The sequence below is a fragment of the Vanessa cardui genome, chromosome 6 (assembly GCF_905220365.1).
Source record: "Vanessa cardui chromosome 6, ilVanCard2.1, whole genome shotgun sequence".
NCBI lineage: Eukaryota > Metazoa > Arthropoda > Insecta > Lepidoptera > Nymphalidae > Vanessa > Vanessa cardui.
Window position 1 is genome coordinate 2,981,032 of NC_061128.1, and position 24,291 is coordinate 3,005,322.

Below are 24,291 nucleotides of genomic sequence, written 5' to 3' on the forward strand. Positions count from 1 at the left end.
AAAAGACCAAAAATGAAAAAGTATATATGATAAGGTTTAACTTATTTATCTAATTGAATGAATTTCAGAGGTACTATTAGAATATATAAGTGGAGATTTAATTTAATAGTTCTTGTTCTACAAAACATAAAATTGGTACTTTGTTTTGTAGTGTTGTTTGAAGGGTCCATTGCAATTACATGGACATAACACATCATTTATTATGGCATACATTGTAACCCAAATATATATAGCTTAATAATAATGAGGCACAAAAGTTTTTCTACATTAAATACAAAAAAAGAGGATTAAGATTTTACCAAAAAATGGACATAGTTTAAAAAATAAACACACACAAAATGTGTAAAATTTTATATTGCATTATAGTTATAAACTGTCACAACAAGGAATTGCCGTACTACCTCACATAATTTTATACCACTTAAGAAATACTTAAACCTACGTAAACTATTAGACTTAATTTTACATCACATGTAGAATGAGATTTCATTTTTTATAATAAGTAACAATGGCCGATAATATTCTTCACATTACTCCGTTACTAAGGGCAGCTCTTAAAACCTTAGTATGTTACTTTCATTTAAAAAATAAGCGCCTTACAAATATTATGCAATAGTTGTTACATATATCGTTCTAATTACATATAAATAGATACAACAGATGTAAAAGATTAAATACTAGAGACACAGAAATTATTTTTTTAAAAAGGACAAAATGTAAACAATATGGATATGATACTATTTCAAAAACAGTCTTCATTTTAGTCCGAGGTTGAAATTGAATACTAATCTTATCCTGAAGTGATTTGTTTTTATTGATATTTAGAGTAAACGTTCACAATTAAATCGAATACATTGTATAATAGTATTCATATAAAATGATCTTATATCGATATAAAATGGGCAAGTGAGCCAATATTTATTTACTTAATAAAACTATGTAATAGACATGTATATTTTACAGATATAATGCAGTGTAATTAATATTTTATTTATTTTAATAAAACGCACCTATTTTTTTTTCATTGTTAAGAACCGATATTTAAAACATAAATAGGCTTACATCCAAAATAAATGACTTTTTTTGTTGATAACGTTAACATTATAAAAAAGTTCCGTTTATTTTTATTATATAACTCCTTTATGTGCAAATATGAAGTGTACATATATATATCTAGTATATATATATTTGCTCTAGCTATGTTCTGTCCGACTAAGTTATCAGTTCAAAACGGCTGTAAGTTAGTTGTAGCTTTTTTGCCTTCCAAATGGTGCTATTGAAGGCGGTCTGAAGCATTGAGTAAATTTAATTGCCTAAAGACAATATTTGAAATCACATGTGATTTAGATTACGAAGAAGCAACCTAAATAAACACTATCCAAACAAAAATATTTGATAACTAGTTCATTATTGAAGGAAATAAATAATCTACCTAACATAAAAAAAATTATGATCAATTAGGTATCTCATGAAATGTATCAAGGATACTAGCGATTAGTTTAAAAAGCAAGAATTGTTTCATTAATCAACGTCAATACATTTTGTCATATTTGGCATCGTTTTATTTAATCTCAAGTTCAAAATACCGTAGATAAAAACGTTAGGATAGCTGCCATAAGCCGGACAGAGATAACAAAGTTTTTTTTTATTGTTTCCAGAAAGTCGTGGTTGAATACAACAAAGAAGTTACGACAAGATCTGAGTCAACGTTTAAGAATAGTAGATTTATAAAAACGGAGTAAAGTGTTATAGGCGTCCGTAGCGAAATTATCTTTTGTTCTTGTTTTTCATGGTAAGACGCCGCCAGAAGCTAGTCTTCTCTGCCGGCGGTTGCTCCTCCCTCGTTTCCTCTCCTCTGGTTTCACCTCGAAGCATGTCTAAGAAAGTTGGATCATTCTTCCGCACATTCTTTTCGATTTTTACAGCTTCCGCACTGAGTTCCGCTTTCAATTTTTCAGGACTCGTATTCTCGACCTTAAACTCATTAGGGTCTTCAACGAACGCCTGTTGCAAATCGCGCATAATCTTTTTTCGTATGGTCTTTTTCATGCTGAGGTGTCTCTCCAATGTTTTTACGTCACCATTAGCGTAGGTGCGGTAGTCCTCTTTCTTCTTTTTAACTGACTTTTTTGTTTTGTCTTCATTATCTTCATAAGGCTTTCCATCATACTGCTGGTTCAGACCGAAAATGTCACGCAAATGCGGGATTGCCCTCTCTGATGTCATCTTGTGTGCTGGCGCCCTTCACGCCCAATGTAAGAAGATCACAAACACCTCATTATGGGACCTGAAACATAAAACGATTAGGGGTTAATCATCAAGATCATCAATCATCAAGTAACGAGAACAGGTGATAAAGAACGTCAAATAAAAAAAAAATTCATTAAAATTTTCATTCGATATTATTTGCTAATGTATAATATGATTTTGGCATAATAGTTAAAATTTCGAAGAATGGTGTCCCTAGTAATAAGCTAATTATCAAATTTGCGCAATTACTGAGATATATATTCGGCTTTTAAGATTGACAAGTGACAAACGTGTATTAATATTCAGTATGTAATTGTCGCCTGCGGTTTTGGTATTATCGAATAAACTATTAATATAATATATGTATACCGTAATAATTATATTAATCCAAATATTATCTTTGAATCTAGGTCTCCAAAAGTATTGCAAAACATTTTGCCGAAATATACATACATAGCTATGTTCACAATTTCACCTCCTAATTTTTCCACTTTGAATAATATATGTATTTACTAGTGTACATAATAAAGCATAGTATTGACACTTCTTATATTATATTAAACTATTATTGTTCTCCTTCAAATAAATAGTTTGGATGCAATTGATCTACAACTTTCCATTTTGCGCCTTTTCATACGAATAATATATTCATATACTTTCTATGTATCGATTTAACGTTATAACAATTTTAACTTAAACTGGAAAATTAGACACACCTACAGATTTTAAAGTTTGCTACCAGAAGAAATAAAGACAAAATTATCAATTTCTTATAATCCGTTACAATAGGTTAATACGAAATCTCTATTTCTCGTGATTTAAATTACCCTGAGTTACGTGTCAAAATAGATAAGGAACAAAATACAGTAAGTATATAATAATGGCGGGTAAGTGGAGGCTCCGTAGCGTGACTGCACTACTGACGGTGCGGCGGCTGTAACAACTTCCCTTAAGACTTCAAAAGACAAGTTCGCTCACAAATGCTCATATTCAATTAATATTGTTTATGTTTATAATTATTATGACTTAAATATGTGCAAAGATTAAATAATAAAAATGTTAATAGATACAGAAAGGTGTTTATTATTTATTCAAATAATTTTGCTCCCGCTTTTCACCTATGTTATCGGGACTTCATCATGAGATTCTAAGATTTAGTACATATTAGCTTTTAGCAAAATGCTCAGTATACTCATTCACTGAGCAGTTAGATTTAGTTTCGCATTTGGCGTATTCTTATTAGTACCTATATAATATACTTCAGAATTATCACAAAGTTAACGATGACCGTTTACATCATCTCTCATAAATGTTAATACAAAAATGTCGAGAACAATTCCAAACATGTTCTTTGTGATTCACGTTCAACCATGAAACAAGCGCTTTACGCGACTGTACCTAGCTATCTATATATCTACTAGCATCCGTACGTATTGTGTTCAAAATGTAATAAAGAGCGCTTCACTGCACGAGTCGGCTCCTCTCACTAGACTCAACCGAACAATGCGTTCACTATTTCGACCATTTACTCGTATAAATCATCTTAAAAATACATCATGCAATATTCGTCCTATTTGCTAAGCGATTGGGATGGAAATCAGCTAATATTATTTTGAATGTATAAAGCATAAATATAGGCCGATGCGCCTATAAATCGTTTGCGAAATAACAAATACTTTCTCGCACTTATCCGGTCCATTTCAAATAATATAGCAAGTTAGACTAGATTGATGTAGCGGTAGATGTTTCTGGTAAGTATTCATAAAAATTGAGACGTACATAGCCTATAAAATAAAGCAGGTATTATAGTAATATATTATCAGATTTAGAAGCGATCAGATACAACGCCTACGTTAAACTTATGAATGTGACATGATTGAAATTTAAATCCATTTGTAACTTCTATAAGAAGTAAATTTAAATACTTATAACGAGATTACTCAATAACAATAATATGGAACGGTGATACTTAAAATTTTATACTTTTTTATGATCAATTGAAAGTAAAAAAAAGTTTTGAATAAAAATATTTGTGATGAAGATACCGATACATACATATAAAGACATTTAACGATATCCCCTAAACTGACAACCCCTCTCATAGACACCAATATCTTCCCATAAAGTGATTAATAATACGGTCTGCGAGAAAAAAAAATACTTCTGTATTTGTATTCGCATGTGGGTGCATTTTAGTATGAATATGTAATGTATTTGTATATATCGTTTTATATATTCGGGTTTGTATCAAGTTGAATAATATAACTTGGTTAAACCAATTCAATGTGATGTAACACACGTAGATACTAGATGTGATCGTAAGATATATTCTTTATTATTCTGTAACTCACATAAACGTTCGGACGACGAATGCAATAAAAGTCTGTCCATACATCTTAGGTAACCATTTAACAGCTGACATTAACATTGACACAGGGTCAACGCACTTCACCTAACACACGTTCGAGCAGCCATCTTTGGGCTATGACGTCACTTGAAGTCTAATGTTAGCAAACATGTTTTCGTAGATTTTGAATGTTTATTTGTATTTCTGGTTTTCTAACGATGTTATATAACTTAGTGCACATGATATTTACGTACACCTGTAATAGGTTGAGAGGTCAGGCAATTGCTTGCACTTAATTAGCTTGTTTATTTTAAGTACAGGCTTATGGATATCCAGAAAATAATTTTTCATTATTCATAAATTATGAATATAATTATGTTGAGCACATATAGTATCATAAAATAAACAAAAACAAATTCCAAAAATTAAAAATTATTTAATTTTATTTAATAAAACGACATTTAAAATTATGGCTCAATTGTGGCTTAAATTGCATTAAACAAATTTTTTACTTCTTTTCAAAAGAAGTAAAAACGGAAGGGAGGCATTGTTAATTTCAAAGGGATGAGATTTTTAGAAATCATATTCATATTTTACAAAGCCTGAGCGTGATAAAAAGGATTCATAAACCCTTTCAGATGTTCTGAAGCATTACTTCCCTAATGCCTACATAAACAGTACATATAAGGTTATGTCAGTGATTTAAAAGTATTATATTCTCCTTAAAAGAGAATTGTTTAAATTATTTTGACACAAAAAAAAAATATATAATGTTTATTTGGTAGAGAATTTTTTTTTTTAATACAAATTAATTTGACATGCATGAAGAGCAGTCAAAAGTACTTTTAACCGTTGGCTATAATACTTTTAACTGGTTGCCGGTACCTATCACGTATATTTCATACAGGCTTAAAAACAATTTACTTATAAGACAAGTTCTATCTTTGATACAAACAAAGAAAAAGACTACATATGTATAAATTTTATTTTATTGTCTGTCGAAGAACAAACGGCCTTGGAGATATTTCTTAACAAGACAATATCGTTTATTATTTTATATATGTATTTACAATGTTTGTTCAACTGCATGTAGCATAAAAGATAGCGTAAGAATAGCTTGAACTAGTCTGGAAACGATCACTTATGCATAAGTAATGGAACGTGCTTATTTAAAAAGTTTTTGTTAACAATGTATATTATCGAGTTTTTGTTTTAAATAAGATGTGCAATAATAAAATTCATTATTTTACTTACACACACACGCAACTATAACAATACAACCAAATACTGCACTTTGTCTTATATTGAGAACAGTATGGTAGTAATATGTAAGATAATTGTACATCTAGCAGCTATTTTTTTTATAAAGTAAAGCCTGACTGGATTGTACAAGTCTACCAAGGAAACTGAGTATATTGCGGATTTATGAAAATAATATAACTTAATATTAAAATTTATACACGTAGCAATCTAATACAGCTAGTACGTGACACTCCATACATTGACAATTCGACCTCTTCTATCTTTTTTATCAATTTGAAATGAGCAAAAGCATTGACTAATCAGTCACCTAGCTATCTTTGCATTTTCATCAATAAATTGACAATTTTAGAAGTATTTTCCATTTAACAATGTATTTCATTTAAATAATTAGTATACGCTGCACGGCAATATTGCACTGAGCGTTATTGTCTGTCTTGTCTCCATTTCCCTTCGTGTGACATAATCTGATACTTTTTATCCGTACAATGTAGAGCATGCCTCTATCTGCGATACGCACACAATTTGATGTCAGCAATAATGTGTGATGTAGTCTACGTTTTACAAATGGGCAGAAAGGTGTTAGCTGCCACGTTGCGCCCTGATAATCGCGCGCAACGCTACGCGCCGAGAAAAATTACTCTTTTTAACTACAAACATTTGCGAAACGAATGTATGTTCCTTGTAATTTGAATGCATATCAATATTTGTGGTTAATTAGCGGGACCGAATTGTCTTGTCAAATTATTTAATAAAACATTTTTTGTATAATACCTGCAAAGTTGTCAATTAAACATTTAAAACAATATGTACCTACTCATAACACTGTTTACATACAAAATAATCATATTGCAATGTGTCGTAATTAAAATAGTATAGCAATGTATAAAATACAACATTTACAATTTCAATTTTGCTGTTATGGTGTGAAGTACCACAAAAACTACGGTATAAAATAAGATCAAAACATAACGCCCATATTCCGATTCGCCACAAAAGCTGTTGTACAAAAATTTTCTCATCGGTTGGTTAGACCTAATATTTTATTTAAAAATCCAGTAATTTATTATGCTTTCAATTATAAGTTGAATGGATTGTCTATAACGAATGGAATGAGTATAGTTTGTAATGCTCTCTTGGCTTTTTATTTCTAGGCTAAGTTCTTCTGTTTGTTACCTGTAAAGCGTCATGAAAGTTTCATTATTAATTATGTCAACACTAAGTCGGTAATATATAATTAACAATTATTTTTGCATATCTTAAAACGTCGCATAGCCAGCCTTATGCCACGTTCCCAATTTAATTATAATTTATATCTTTTTAATGTTTTTAATATGTTTGAATAATATAAATATAGTCACCCTACGCGGCGTTTGTCACCCTGACGTACGTCGCCTGATACGCGCCTGGCCATACCGGAAATTGCGTATACACTCGCTCTCTTATTGTTCCTTCATTTATATGCAACTCGTATGCGCGGGAGTATAAGGTAAACAAACCTTTCTCCACCTTTGTTTATTACTAATATCTATTCAATTATTGCATAGATAATAGGTAAAAATCAATTTGTTGCTCTATTAGAAAAAAAGTAACTTTTTTTGTTTATTTAAATAATGTTAATAAGTTTCAATCAGGGTCAATTCAATGCATTTTAGATAATTTTCTATTTTTATGACTACCTACTTTGATATTAATAATATTGTGATTTTTGCTGATAATACTTAATTATTTTTTAAAGTATTAATTCAATTATTTTGACAACCTAAACAATGCATCGTAAAAAAAATTTTTTTTTTGATTTACAACAAATGCTAGTTAAGTATATGCTAGTTAAATAAAATGTTTAGTACGTACAATATCAAATGTAAAGCAATAACGTTTGCAATAAATGATGGAAAATAGATATCCTAGTGTAACTGATAGATTTTAGGTATTACCATTGATTCAAAGTTGCAACGAAATTACTATTAGTCTTCCCAGGTAAACTCAGCTTCGCAACAAACGCGCTAGGCAACTAATTGACATTGATAGTTGATACTGATATATTAGATTTTTTTTCATAGTATATAATACTTATAACGATATAGGACAATATCATTAAAACGCGTGAAGTTAGTCTTTGATTTCCTCGCAAGATAAGTAATTATTCATATTCAGTAATTGTATTTAAAACCCCTGTAGTTGATAGTCGAAAAAAGTAACAACTGAGTTTTTTGTCTGTCCTTGTCGGTAGAACCTACATTTCAAACCAAAAAAGCTCACAAATACACTTCATTTGAACTGACTTATTGTATGACATAAACTAATTGTTAATAAATCCTACCTGTTCATTTGTTTGATATTAATTTATTTTTCCTGTCTACTAACTATATAACTATTTTATTAACATTACATTATAATCCTTAAATTGTATACGCTTATAGTATAAAGTAATTATTAATAAAATCGGTGACAAGTCCCTATTTTAATAATAAACACAAGGATTATTAATAGACAAGTATATATCATAAATGTAATAAGCACTTAAATGATAAGCTGTCCTACCGCTACTTAGAGGAATTGCAGGAGTTAAACAAATTCATTACAAAATTATATTTATTCCATTAGTAATAAGAGCTACAGAAGTTGGGAGCTATATTACTGGTACATGATGTTGGCTCTCTATTTGATGAGCATTCCATCTCCAGCACGCAATCAACTAATGGAAACATTACCTCGCGCCCGCCTGCGGCTTCGTCAACTTGCAGTTCCTGATGTGATAGATAAGTGCGATGGAGTTTAAGCGATTCTTTTAGTTATTACTGTATATTAATCATAGCAATACGAAAATAGATATACAACCATGTTAGGCCTACAATTATACGATGTAGGTATATAAATATGTAATTAACACGTAGGTACATTCAGCGTGAGACATGAAATAATCATAAAACATAAATTTAACTTATACAATTTTGTACGTAATTTATATTGCAAATTAGTATTTTTTTATTTATTTATTTTTACTCATATTATATTACATTTTTAAATATAAAATACAAACATATGTATAAAATATATTTAAAAATATAAAATACAGAGGCCAACCAGTGACGGGAACAGGGTCTAAGCCACCGGTGGTCAGGGCTCCAAAGAGAGGAACTTCCTCACAATACGCGCCGTGCCGAGGAGTACTGCCTTCTGCATCAGGCCCTTGACCCAGCTGCCTAACGAGAGTCTCTTAAGATGTTGGTCGAGGCTCTTGGCCATTAGGCCATTCGCTGTAACAACTATCGGCACAATAACTGCTGTATCCACATCCCACATGTCGACAACGTCGTGAGCTAAGTCAAGAAATTTTATTTGTTTATCCGTCTCAGCTTTCACGAGATTCTCGTCATGAGGGATGGTGATGTCAACAATTATCGTGCGGCGCTCTGACCGATCTATCACCACTATATCAGGCTTGTTGGCGACAACAGTCCTGTCAGTGATTATAGATCGGTCCCAGTACAGTGTGATATGACCATTCTCGAGAACTGGGTCGGGCACATACCTGTAGTATGGTACCTCTGATACCACAAGACCGTATCGAAGTGCAAGTTGTTGATGGATAATCTTGGCCACTTGATTATGTCTGTGCAAATACTCTCCGTTAGCAAGACGAGAACAACCGGAAATAATATGTCTAAGGGATTCGCCCGGAGTGTGACATGCCCGACATATGTCCACCGTGCCATCCCTCACAATATACTTTCGGTAATTGTTCGTCATGATAACTTCGTCCATAATCGCACAGACAAAACCTTCGGTTTCACCAAATAGGTTACCGAACCGTAGCCAAGATACGGACGCCATAAAGTCCACATCGGGTCCATGAAGGGTCCGATAGAAGCGTCCGTGTAACTCCTTGCTCTTCCATACCTCCTTGCGGTTCTCAGTACTTAGTACTACAAGTTTGTGCCAGTTCTCTTTGCCTAAAGAGAGCGGAGTTAGTCCCTTGTCCATTGTAACTACATCTCGGTGCATATCCAAGTCAGTGTGGAGAAAATACTCCCTGAGTTTGTATACCTCACGGTTATGTAGGGTCTTGGCATTTAAAAAGCCTCGGCCACCACATCTCCGTGGGATGTACAATCTCATCACCGAAGACCGAGGATGATGCATTCGATATGCAGTCAACAGGACACGGACTTTCCTATCCAAGGCGTCTAGTTCTTTTTGAGTCCACTTGAGTATGCCGAAAGAGTACATCAAGACCGGCATGACCCAACCATTGAAGGCGCGAACCTTATTGCCACCTGATAAAAGACTTTTAAGTACCTTTTTCAGGCGACCAAAGAAACGCTCCCGCAATGATTGTTTCATGTCGGTCACATTGATGCTTAACGCTTCCGACATACCCAAGTATTTGTATGATTCGTTTGCGGACAGTGACTTAAAGTTATTGGAATCTGAAAGTTGTAATCCGTCAGATTCCATAATCTCTCCTCGCTTTACATGCATAACCGCGCATTTGTCAACTCCAAATTCCATTCTAATAGAATTACTAAAAGTTTCTGTTACCTTTAGTAACTCCATTAGTTGTGAATCTGAAGGTGCAAAGAGCTTTAAGTCATCCATGTAAAGTAGGTGGGATATTACTTTACCTCCTCTCCGCAAACGATAGCCTAGCCTTGAACTCTCCAAGAGAGTACTTAGGGGGTTCAAGGCTAAACAAAACCACAATGGACTCAAACTATCGCCCTGGAATATTCCCCGCTCAATCCTTATCGGTTCGTCATTATCATGAATCGTTCGGCATCCTGGATAGCGAAGGACTGTCCGCCATTGCCCCATACATGATCTCAAGAAACTGCATAGAGTTGTATCTAATTTATACAACTCCAGCACCCTCAAGAGCCATGTATGCGGCACGGAATCATAGGCCTTCTTGTAATCTATCCAGCATGTCGACAGACTCTTTCGAGAACGACGAACCTGTTGGCTAATGGTCATATCAATGAGGAGTAGCTCCTTAGTGCCTCGTGATCCACCCCTACATCCACTCTGAGAGACAGACAAAATACTATTATTCTGTATGTGACTATTAATCTTATCTCTCAGAATGGCGGTAAGGAGCTTATAGACCGTCGGTAAACAAGTAATCGGTCTATAATTTTTAGGATCCGTTGCACTACCTGACTTATGGAGCAGGTGGGTGACTCCGGTGGTAAGGAACTGTGGTAGCGACCCAGACTCTAGAGCTGACTGGAACTGGGATGCCAAGCATTCATGCGAGCTGCGCAGCCATTTTAGCCAGAAGTTATGCAGCCCGTCCGGTCCCGGAGACTTCCAGTTGGCAACGGATCGAACTGCAGCAGCTACATCTTCAGAAGCAATGGAAATTTTTCCCATCACTTCCAAAGGCTCGCACGCTTGCCTGACCTCCAGCATCCAATCACCTTCAATGTGGTCGACGGGCACCGACCAGATGTTGCGCCAAAATGTATTCGTGGCATCATCATCTGGGCGACACCCATCGCTCACATCCTGGTCGAGTCGCTCCGCTTCTGTACACCCACCTTTGATCGCTCTGGAATTTGCGATTCAAGTGATAACGGTCCACTCGCCGCCTGTACCGACGGATGCGGCTTGCCCATGCATAAACTTTTTGTTTTAGGAAGTCAATACGCTCCACGACATGGGACGGATATTCTTGCGGACCTATACCAGTCCCCAAGAACGCCCGCCCCACGAAACGCATTACACGTGGACGCGTATTTCCTTCCTTAAAACAATATAGTTTTCCAATGAGCACTCTGGTCTCATTAATACGTTTCTCAATCCTGCTCTGCCATGCCGGTGCAACAGCCTTTGGTCGTGTAGCACGTTCGGTGTCTTCAAATGTAACACCAGCTACACGACATGCTGCAACAGCCGCACAAAACAGAATTGAGTGCGTATCCTCGAGATTTTCACTGCTCTCAAAATAATCTGCGAGCAGTGAATCCAGAGTGCACACTAGGTCCCTATTCCGTTTAGTCATGGGTAAACGTGGCAACCGTGGCCTAAGCTCAGCGGGAGTGTTACGATACTCCCGAATCGCATCCCCCAGTGCGCTCCTCAAATGATCACTGTACTTACTTTTTGTAATAGCCATGTCACCACCACCCTCATCATCATGTTCTGGGCCCTGTGGTATTGATATATTGATATTGATATTGATATATATTGCAAATTATTATTAGAGTTTTAGATTATTTACTAATATTTTATTTAGCTTTAAACACAATACTTAGCAAAATAATTGTATGTATAGATTCGTGGGCATAAATGTCACTGTGATTACTTCAAACATGTACATAAATTTGTAGTCAGTGAGGGTGCAGTTACTATGGATAGAAAACAATTGCGTTGCAGAAAAAATATTTTTAAAATTTTTCACACTGCCTATATTTATTATTTGATATATTTAAGACGCAGTAGCAAAATCGAATGAATACTTACTTCAACGAATTGTAAGGACAATAATATATAAGGACATGTTGTTTTAAATTTTAATTCTTTATTAATGATGGGAAACGTTATACTTTTTTGTTACAACGCATTGGCAAGTATCAGTAGTTTTTTTTTTTATATAATACGCTTATTAAATTACATAAAATGTTATATAAATTATATTTCAGTGTATCTAATTAATATAACTATTTTATTGTGTCATTCAACAGCCCCAATTCATGCACTAAGTTAATTTGTTAAATTTTAATAATATGTAGTATATAATATGTATGTAATATTAATAAATGTAAAGAATATTTTTGTATTGGTTTCTAGTTGTTCCTCATCATTTAATATGTTTGTTATACACTTAGCATAATATAACTCAATAATAAATTTGTATAAAAAATATAAATAAACAAATTTATTTCACCAGTACGGAGTCGTGATTGACAGCTAGTTTGATAAAACATACGTGAAAGAAAATTTGAAACTGATAATAATAACTCTGAAACTGTTTATAAAATAATTATACGATACGATACGATTAAAATGTAAATGCAATGACGTGTACTTTCTATAACGAATAATAAATACAGGCTGTTTCTTGCAATTTATCATTCACATAAAAGGTTTACTTGAGTATAAAACCTTTTTTATAGTTGTTTTTAACAAATTCAACAACAAAGCGAGCTGAACTTTAGATTTTACTGTCGATTCTAGATGCCAATGAGCCAACTGCCAATGTGCGATGATTCCCACGAGTCAGTTGGATAATAGTTACTTAACCACTGTTCATGGATTGCGCAAAACACCCAAGGCCCGCCGTGTGATTATAACCACAATGTCTTTATTTTTCATAAATAATAATAGCAGGTAAAAGTTATTCGCTAAAAATAAACTTTGCACATATTTGGCACGAAATTATTTGCGAAGTGTAAACTTTATTGATATGAGAGCGCAACTGTTTTAGAAAAGATTATGTGTGTCTTATGAATTCTTATTGTTGTATATAAATGTTGGTAAGTTTTGACCATTTGAACGCAATCTGATGTCCGATGTTTAGGGTTTAGTTAGGTTAGGGCTGTCTGAGATTATTCTAATCAATATTGAAACTAGGAAATAATCAATAGATCTTTTTAATACTTATGTATATTTATTTATGTTTTGATTACGTTAACGAAAAAAATATCTTCAAAACTGTTTTGTGTAATATGAAAGGTACATTTTAATTGTTTTTCAGATATTTCAGTAATTTTATTTCCAGATTATAGATTAAAGTACAGTTATGTTTAGTGGAAAAACAAAATCCAATATTATCATTTAAATTACTTTTGATTTAAAACATAATAAATACTTTTTAGCTTTGAGAATATAATTAATAATTCATTGAAATAAGTCAACCTTGTATGTTAAACGAATACGTTGTCAATAATGACTAGCGGTAAAGTAATTAAGTTCTCCTGTTATCATTAATTTATATGTAAAAATTAACAGAGCGTAAATAGCATGGTGTTATTATATGTATTTACGTCTTGCGTTTTGAGTAGTAAATGATTTTAACTTATTATATTATATATAAACCGTAATACAATATTTATATGGTTATAATATACAAGCAACTGTTTGCGTCGATAAATTATTATTACCAAGTCTGTATATTAGAAAAAAGGTCATTGCTTTTCTTAGTCAGCAGTTTCATGACTATAGATTGTGAAAATATTGAAAACTAGTTTACGCCCGCGGCGTCGTGCTTGTTAGCGGTGGGGAGGGACGAATGCCAGATGTTAGGTAATCTAAATTATTTCCCTGACAACGTGACGTATGCCAATTTTCATGACGATACTTTGAGTTAGATATGATAGCGTACAAATAGGCTTTCGCATTTACAATAATTATTATAATATAATGACACACTACAACTTGAACTTGAACAATAAGCATCCTTCGATGTGATATAATGTTATTGGTCAAACTAAGCAACTTATATGTTGCTATAAATACTAACACAAACCAGTCAGGGTCAATTCCGACTGTCAACCAAGTGATATAACATTTCGTGTGAAAATACGTCTCAGTGAAAATAATATTTGACGGTGTGTTATTGTTCGTTGTTATATTCGTAATCTCACAACCTCGACTGTTTCTTCATAATTCGGAGTGGTACAATCAGATAAGCGGGTATACAGCCACCCGACCGTTTTAATTGCTGTTTTATGCTCATTATGTACCAATGATACTTCGTACTACGTTTTAATGTTAATTTTATAGTATCGCTGTGTCAAGGCATATATTGTATATTATGTTGAATGTGGAACACAATACAAATTAGAACTCCTAACAAACACAGGTTATTCATTTTATTGTAAACGATTTATCACTCGGTATCTTTTGTTTAGTTTCTTTTTTCACTTGATACACTCGGTATCTTTTTTCGTTTAAAATCGTTAGCTGGACAGGGGAATTAACCCAGTAATGGTTAATAGTCACGATCGCTCATAGACATTGGGACTGTAAGAAACATTAACCATTTTTCTCATCTCCAGTATGTTACCAACCTTAGGAACCGGGGAAAGGGGATAAGGGCTATATGTTATAACTGACTCAGTTATACTTCAAGCGGAAACACAAAGTCCTGGTTAGCGGCAAAATTTGTGACTAGAGGGTGATACAACCCTACACCAAGTAAATCTTAGCAAATATCGCTTAAATATTTATTAGCGTAGTAGAGTCTACAGGCATAAAGAGCAATTATATTATTATTTTATCTGAAACTACTTATTCGCACACGTGTTTAAAGTATGCCATGTTTTGATTTAAAATTAATTACGCAAATACGTAGTATTTCAAACAAGGTGGTCCGGTTACAGTAAATAATACAGCTAGCGTTTTTACATTATTACGTTTAACAAAAAAATGATCATAAGTAGTTATTGCGTAAAACTTTTTGTTGTGTATGTTAAACACTAATTTTATTTATTATGCAGAGTTCATTGTATGTAAATTTTTAATTTAATTGGAAGTTTAATAATCGTAAAACCAGTTTTTCTATGATTGCCTGAGGCTGAGTGATCTATGCATGAACTCACAAATTATCGCGCCTCAGACTGCATAATTAGTATAACAAAGACGGCATTGATAGCGTCGATATAACATCCTCCATTTTCAAATTTTTGGTATCAATTTACAGACATCTCTGATTTACAATTTAAATTAATATTATCTATCATGTAAGTATGATATATATAAATATATTTTGTCTTCATTCTTATTCATATATGATTCGTAATTCTTAAGACAAATTAGTTGTGTATTATATTTAAAAAAATGATTAGTGAAAATAAAATCAAAGTAAAATAACAACTCTTTACTCTCTCACTGCGTAAAACAGGAGTTATGAAAATTATACCACAATGCTTACTGAACCAATGGGTAACCGGCAACCATGGTTCATGGATACTGTGGCGTTTCTCAGATATGAACATTAGATGTTTTGTCAACATTCATTGCTATTCATACGTATACATAACTTAAACATAATAAAATACACGATTACCTAAACCTAATCCTAAGTTTCTCACATTCCCAATGTCACGACAGACGTCAGTCGGAAGCGTCGACTATCTAACTACGACATCTAATGTAAGTCCGAATTCTTCCTGAGATCTACAGATAAAACTCGTGAGAAACAGCTTTGTTCCTAACGTTTTCGATTTTTAAAATTATAATATCACTTTTAAATGGTTTCGTAAATACTGCGAGTTCTAACTTTTTAATAAATGAATTTGTTGTAGCTGAGGTATGCAGTTTAATATTTTTTTAAATCTATTAAGAATAAATTAATTCTTAAAGTAAGAAATATGGTGGTCTTTTTCAATTTAATTAAACTTAAAATATAATTATTACATAATTTTTGCCTGTTTTCTCTTTTGATTTAGATTCGAGGAGGAGGAGAGGTTTTAATTGAAAAATAATATATTGTATAAAAATGCTTGAATGAGTATACCAAGTTAAATGTCAATAACATTAATTAAATTTACAAAATATATTTTAACAACAAACTTATATTAATAATACTTTGATAATATAATAAAAGCTTTTCTAACTGTTAGCAAATGCAATTTTAGTAAATGATTGACTTGAATATGTTTATCTCGTTGTTGTGTTTTTTTATAAAGTTTTAATAAAGCAAAATAATATAATAACTGGTAATGCTGTTTATCCGCGTGAGAGGCACTGCTTCTTTGTTGATAACGGATTTTTCTTTCCGACTCATCAATCACGACTGCGTGAAGTCATCGCTGCGCAGGCGCGCCATACGTGCTTTATTAAAATAAAATTGTTCATTTATTTCTTAATGGTAATTGCTATGTAAGAATTTTCTTTTACGTTAATTAAAATGATCAAATGTAATAAACCCATTTATATCTAAGATTGTAACTTGAATGTAGTTTTATTTATGCATTCGATGGCAGTTTTTTTTGAGCAATAAGATTTTTGTGTCCTTTGCATTGTTCATATTACATGCGTCACCATGCGTTGTTTTTTTTATTCTTTGTAATAGGAAGCAGTACACAAAAGTCAATTTTATTCTTAATGTAACATGACGTAATAACTTTAAGGTAAGTCTGTTTCCTTATGGTACTTATAAGAAAAAATATTGTAATACGTTAACAGTCAAGCCTGTTGTTATTTCCCATATAAAATAAAATTGCAATAGTCACTTGAATATCTTACGTGCCAGCATCGTTCTGGAATATATCACGTAGCGGCTAGTAAGTGCATTGCATCGGAAGTAGTCAATCTCGGAGATATTTCCTGCCTAGTCTTTTCTCATTACCTAGATATAAAAAAATATCGTGGCTCAGGATCGCGTTTACACAAAGAACATATGTGGAAGGATTATATTTTATTTTTAATTTAACGTGGTCCGTAACGGTACCATAGAAAATTGGTTTAATAAAATGCAGAATACCATTTTTGACGTATACCAGTTGATATATTTTAGCAAGCGAAATAATTAATAAATTTATTAAAATGCGGATATAGTGCTTCTAAAATTATTTATCGTTATTATAATATAGATATTAAAATTATAATGAGTTTCTTGTACTGTGTACCTGTGTGATATATGTATTTCACTATACGCTATTTTAATGCTATTGCACTTACATAAATGAATATTATTTAACTATTTATTTGTCTGTTTATAAAATAATGTACAAAACGCCAACGTGTTAAATAAAAACATAACAATTAATTTTAGGTTCTCAAACTACGAGTTGATGTTTGTATTTATATAATTAATTTATTATAAATGTATGTCATTGTTCTATTATTAGGAAGTAATATCTTATAACAAGGTTTTGTTTTATATTATTACATCAAGTTTTCTTTTCTTTCGAGTTCAGTGTTTCTATTTTTGCGCAGTCAACGTAGAAGTTGCCAAACTGCAATATCATCTTTAAGTCCAAATAATATATTCCGACGAAAGTATTAAAGCTGGCTAGTCATTTTAGACATTAAGTTATTATTAGGCAAATTTCTCTTGAATTATTATTAGAAAGAAGTTTACTAAAATGAGGTTGTTAATGTTATAAATATGCTTTTTCATACAATTTAAGGTATTGGCACAACAATTACTGCAGAGGTGTATTGTCGAACAGTCGAGACTCGTCAATTGCTCTAGTTTATTTGCCCGTAAGACGCCGTCAAAACCATAGGAACCGCCTCTATATTCATCAGACACAGCTTGAAGTGATTTCCAGTTTGTTGCAGTTTGCTTTTATATAATTTTACAATTATTAATATAAATAAATAAGATTTTCGATTTTTGCTAAATAAAATGGAAATTTCAAAATGATCTAATACAAACAAAAGTCTATAAGTTTGTTTTAAGCGAGTATTTATTTAATTAAATATGTATGTGCAAGTGCGGGCGTTGATAGCATGAATTCTAGTTTTCAATTATCACTTGGTTGAGCAATAGACATTATGGCTCAAAATTAATCAATACTTGAATAAGCGAACTTAGAAAGAGAAAGGGATCAAATCTCTTGTAAACAAAGACACCTTCAAACAAATTAAATTGTATCGGAATTGCTAGAAAACAGTTAAACACTGTCTATCAGATAACTGATAAGTATTACCCATTCATGTCGAGAAAAAGACTAATCTATCAGTGAAAGTGAGCAAGAAATACAGCTGTTGTTGTTTTCACTGACTTTATAGTGTTATGCCTGCTCTACACTTGTCTGTGTCAAATGCGTTAGGTGTGTCGTATATGTTAAAATCTTTACTCTCTGGAACTGTACATATTTTTTTTTCTTATCTGTATTTAAACACTATATTACGACCAATAAGTTTTATTTTATTTAAGCTTTTTAAATCAAGTATCCATTCAAAATTAAAAACACAAATTACAAATTGTCGAATGTCGTCGAAAATTTAAACCATCCCCATATAGAACCAAGTTTAGTTTGATTTAACGTGTATGCAGTATAAGTATATTTCCTATTTTGTCATAAAACTATTTTAAATTTTTCTATTTAAATTATGTAAGAAAAAATATAAATTTCAACGTTGGGCTTTAAATTAGCGTTAGTAATATTTTCAAAAATATATATTTTGTTATTTTTTTTTTCTGGTAGAGACGGCTAAGTGTAGTGTTGCCTTACTATCTATATAAATGTCTAATAAAATTGACGACTTTATTGCGTGTCAGTTGTTATATGATCGCAACCTTCATTTATCATTCGCTTGTAAATTGTCTTTTATAAAATATTTTTAAGAAATCTTTAAGAAATCCTTAAGTATATTAACCAGGTAAATTTAAAAACAAAAGCTTTTCTTTACAATTATGTATACGGAAGTAGATGCAAGTAAGTAGCTAAAAAGGGGAAATAATGTACTCCATTAAAAATTTATAAGATTTTATTAACAAATTTAGTATTCAATAATATTAATTTACTATTACTTAATTTCAAAACAAAACTACATTATTTAATAATAATAATGATTGTTGATTGTAACATTTCAATTGAAACTATATTTTGTCATTGTATGCGACAAAAACTTCTCGTCTTTAGTGTTTCCTAACTTTAAAGAAATATATTTCAATGCATTTATTGCGATTGTCTGGAAACCAGTCACGAAGCTACGAAATGTATTTGCAAATTGTGAATTGAGTCTTTAATTGTGGTAATAAAGTTGAAATTACTTTAAATCAAATTAAATTATAACTTTACTCGGCTAAAAGTGGCGGAAGCGTGTGATGTAATCTCGCTCTGTTGAAGCTCTTGAATTGAATTTCGTGACCAAATTTGCTTAAGAGAAATCATGATAGGATATCAGAACTATGAATTGGAGACCGGCAGTCATTATATTTAATGAATAGTTACTCTTTTGGAATGGAATATAAAACAAATATTAATTTCTATTAGATTAACGTGTACGCTCAAGCAACCAATTATATAATTTCAATGAATTCCATAAAAAATATATTAACATTTTACGTAGAAAATAAATGTTAAATAGTTAAACTAAACAAAACGATGCAAATTATAGATAAGTGTGGTTAATAATATGTCAGTTTTGGTAATATCAAGACCTGTTCGTCTGATAATGTAAATATTTACTCCTTTGTTATATTTCACTCCAGATTCATGGAATACTCATATTTTAATACATAATCGATATGATGCCGAGATATGCTTATGCTATAATTATTGAGTCTTTGTATAAAAATCGTCGTTTCCGTTCGCGTTTATCTGGGGAAATTGAACAAAATTATACCTAACAGGTATATAATAATCATGATTTTAGTGTAGACGATTTATTAACCACAAAATGTGTGTAAAAAAAAGGTGATAACATATTTGATATTGTATGTTATATAATTGGGTTTCACAAAACTCAAGTTTAAAACAAATTTACACTATTTTGAATGAAGACTTTTTATCAAGCTTTGACAAAATATTTGATATTAGTACGACGAAAGTAGTAAGACTCTTGAAATATCAATGTTATTCAAACGGTTTTTGGAGATGTTAACCCTAAGCCATACAGTAGATATTAGACAAAGCAAACAGCGTCACGGATGTAACAGAAGCAAATATTTCAGCGCATATTGTGTTAGTTCAGCGCGATGAATTAAACAAAAGCTGTCAAAGATTGCGAGCTCGAAGGGTGATTTTGTTCACACTAACTTCGCGGGAAAATCGCGGTGTGAATGCACACTGTGAATCACGCGAGTCTGGAACCCGTCTTATAAACTATCATATATTCTATTATAAAACAAAAACACATTTCAATGCAGTGTTCCTAAAAAATGGATTCTTCTTTTTCGACTCAGGGCTTTTGCTTAATCTAACGTAATTAACATAACAGTTTTAATTTCTCGAAATATAAATTTTATGTGTGATATAAATATGTAAATTGATTCGTCTCGTAGAAAGAAAAAATAAAAAAAGAGTGTTATATATATTTGACTACCTTTTTTTTTCGTTATTAATGATTAGGTTTTAAAAGTGATACGTGATCTAAAAGAAAGTAACGCATTGATAAATACAGTAGGTCGTGAGTAAATCGTTTATTCAAACATTTTTTTATGATAAGCGGTTGTTACAATCTTTATACCTAATTTTTTTTTGTGGTATATTTTGGCGGACGAGCATATGGGCCCCCTGATGGTAAGTGGTCGTCATCACCCATAGACAATGACGCTTTAAAAAATATTAACTATTCCTTACATCGTCAATGTGCCACCAACCTTGGGAACTAAGATGTTATGTCCCTTGTGCCTGTAGTTACACTGGCTCACTCACCCTTCAAGCCGGAACACAACAATACTGAGTACTGTTATTTGGCGGTAGAATAACTGATGAGTGGGTGGTACCTACCCAGACGGGCTTGCACAAAGCCCTACCACCAAGTATTATAATACTCAATTTCGTGTGTAAAACTAGATCTTGTACATTTTAATTTTTAATAAAGTAAGTATTAAAACGCTTTATTGTAGTCTATGGTCTAAAGATGTCGAGCCAATTGTTTTCTTTTCAAAGCTGCCGGGGTAAGTTTGCGATTTTTCATAATGTCCAACTCTCGGGACTAATTTTATTTTTCAGAGAAAAAGGTTCAAGTAATTATTTTTTTCTAAATACCTTTTGCAACTTAAAAAACAATTGAATTTGTAACAATGGGGTCCACAAGTTTAGTTACAATGACTTTTTCAGCAATTAAACTAAAGTTTTTAAGAATAAAAGGATGCTTGAAATATACTGCAGCTAAAAAATTCAGTAACGACAACAATTAAGTAAAAGTTACGCGTGTAATAAAACAATTTACATGGGTTTTCATTCGATTACACTTGATTTATACTAGACTCTGTACCATCTCAGGTACTTAATCTTTTTTGTCCACCGTAACTCGGTTTTCCTTGTGAATTTAAAAGTTTGATTTTCCTTATATCGTGGGCAGTTTTGGCAAGGCTTTGTATATCTTCTGTTGATTTTTTGGCATTTAAATATATAATAAGGAATCCAAAAATTTAAAAATATAAATTTTATTTTCAATGGTTTCGATTTACTCCTCAAAATAAAATAACAGTCTGTAAATGTCTCATTGCAGTTGTACGAGTTGTTTGATATAAAGCTTCATTCGTTATATAAAGGCTTTGTTACAACCCTGACCTTCACAACCTAAAACGAGATTAATTACAAACCAAAAAATATACATATGAAAATTTAGAGGAAATTTGGCTCGAACTTTTTTTCTTCGGCTAAAATACACGTACTCTCACTCTAATTGTTTAATTATATTCTCATTATATCTATTTTTCAACATTTTAATCTAATACCGTAATATAATTATAAAAGACTAGGCAGTCCTAAGAAACATTAATCACTTTAACAGTGATAAACATGAGAAGAAGAAGATTCAGAAAGGTCACAAACGTGTTTATCATATTTTTTATTATCGCTTTCAAGAACACTATCGAGGAAGTTGCAAGGCACAATGAGGATAATCCAACTTATTCTGGGAAACGTAATGCCTCAACCGATTTGCTCAACAAATACTATCGATTTAGGTTAATATGGGAACTTTTTTGTGATGATTAGGAATATAAGCTGTCTGCCCTTGACACTACTTAACATTTTCTATTGAAACTTGGTTACTTATATATAGAATATTGATTTATTGTATTTTAAATTAATATATTTTCAATTACAAATCTAACCTATCTAGTCAATCTAAGCAGTCAATTATTATGCTTAAAATATTCTGTCACAAGAATGTAATCGCGTACTTTCATACATTATTTGTTTGGAAATGTGACTTTATCAGAAAAAAGATGTGACTTTATTAGGTATTGATGTGTAACATCTTTTATCTCGCTTTCCTGCAATCGGTGGGAGTATTTTTGTGAAAAGGGATAGAAGTTTGTAACAAGAAGTCGGGCCAGCGTGCTCATAGGGATTGGACTACTACATAGTATAATATGGGATTGGACTACTACATATAAGTAGGTACTAGTGAGATCTGACGAGTATGCTCTAGTACTAGTACTAGAGCATACTCGTCTAGATCTCAACCATTAATTATGCGATAGGAAACAATCATATTCGGCTACTGTAAGACTCGTTTTATATTCATTATTTATCTGCAGTTTTGTAAAGTAGTGTACGTAGTCCTGTCGTTACTGCAATAAATATTACATTTAAAGAGTTTTATTTCACTAGATAATTATTTTAATATAGGTCTTCCGAGAAAATTGATCTATTCTCTTCTATCTAGTAAATTATGTGTAAGATCAGAACAAGTGCATAGGTTCTGTTTAGGTTCAAGACTAAGTGATTTAAGCTCGTTTGTTTTTGAATTTTTAAAGAAATTGCCTTGGAACCTAGCCAGGGACTGAATCTAGAGCAGGCTTTTGAATAAATGGCAACAGCGAACCTATGACTAGTAGTTTGGCAAGGAGTCTGTAATTTTTAAGAGTTCCGTAATATCATGTTAAAATAAAAATCCATTGTTAAAATTTAAAAGTATCGCTTATCAAGTAATCAAGTAAATAATAAGATTTTTTGATTGATTTCAATAAATTGGCGTTACAGAACATTTTAATATTATTATTATAATTTAAATAACTTTTTTTAAAAAAACTTTTTAGTAAAAAAATATTTTGATGGACTAATATGTGTAATACATTCCACTTTTTTTTTAAATAAATTTTAAGTTTCGTTCACAAATTATGGGTAACTAAAAGTATTTATGTATCGGTGGTAAAAACATACAGACTACTTCAAAAATCATCACGTTAATTTTATTATTTATTGTAACTGTTAATTTGTACGAAATTTTACAACTATTCATCGGACTTGCGATTCGTCTTATGTATAAAAGTTTGTTTTTTATGGCATATTTAGGTAAGATGTTAGCAAAATTTGGACACAAGAAGATTTTCTTTATTCACATTTATTTGAATGCGTTACCTCGATTAAATATCAAAGATATTTGACGCGACATTTATTAAAACTGCATAATATAATAATAAGATATCTTTCTAAGAACGCGAAGAGAGCTAATTTTCCATTTAAAAAGTTTCAAATGTATTTTGCATGAATTGAGCTATTTGAAGTTAAGGCGTGCCAATGTCGTGATTGAGTCAACATTAGATCCGTACAAATCCTATAAAACGCAATGCACATAAACGGCTTAGTAAGAAATAGTAAGCCAATGTATGTGGTGTTTATATTTAAACCTGATGGAATGAAGCTACTGTCTGGGAATAACAAAAGAAACTATTCGTGGTTTTATGTAGTCATTAAACATATGCTTAGTGATTACAAGTTTTTATAAACTAAACTATCTTACAATAAAAATAAATATTAGAGCAGCGATACAAATGAGGAATTAATAATAATAAGTAGTTGTTAATAATGCTTCTAATTGTATATGTTAACCAATAAATAATTCTA

At 31.8% G+C, this 24,291-nt stretch overlaps 1 protein-coding gene across 1 annotated transcript in view; it reads right to left on the reverse strand.

The window, feature by feature from the left end:
* Positions 1 to 336: 336 nt before the first annotated feature.
* LOC124530312 overlaps positions 337 to 24,291 on the reverse strand; it is a 48,769-nt gene continuing 24,814 nt past the window's right edge. The window contains exon 3 of the mRNA XM_047104425.1: positions 337 to 2,287. Within this exon, the coding sequence (XP_046960381.1) occupies positions 1,768 to 2,226 (459 nt within the window). The 5' untranslated portion in view covers positions 2,227 to 2,287 and the 3' untranslated portion in view covers positions 337 to 1,767. The remainder of the gene's footprint in view (positions 2,288 to 24,291) is intronic.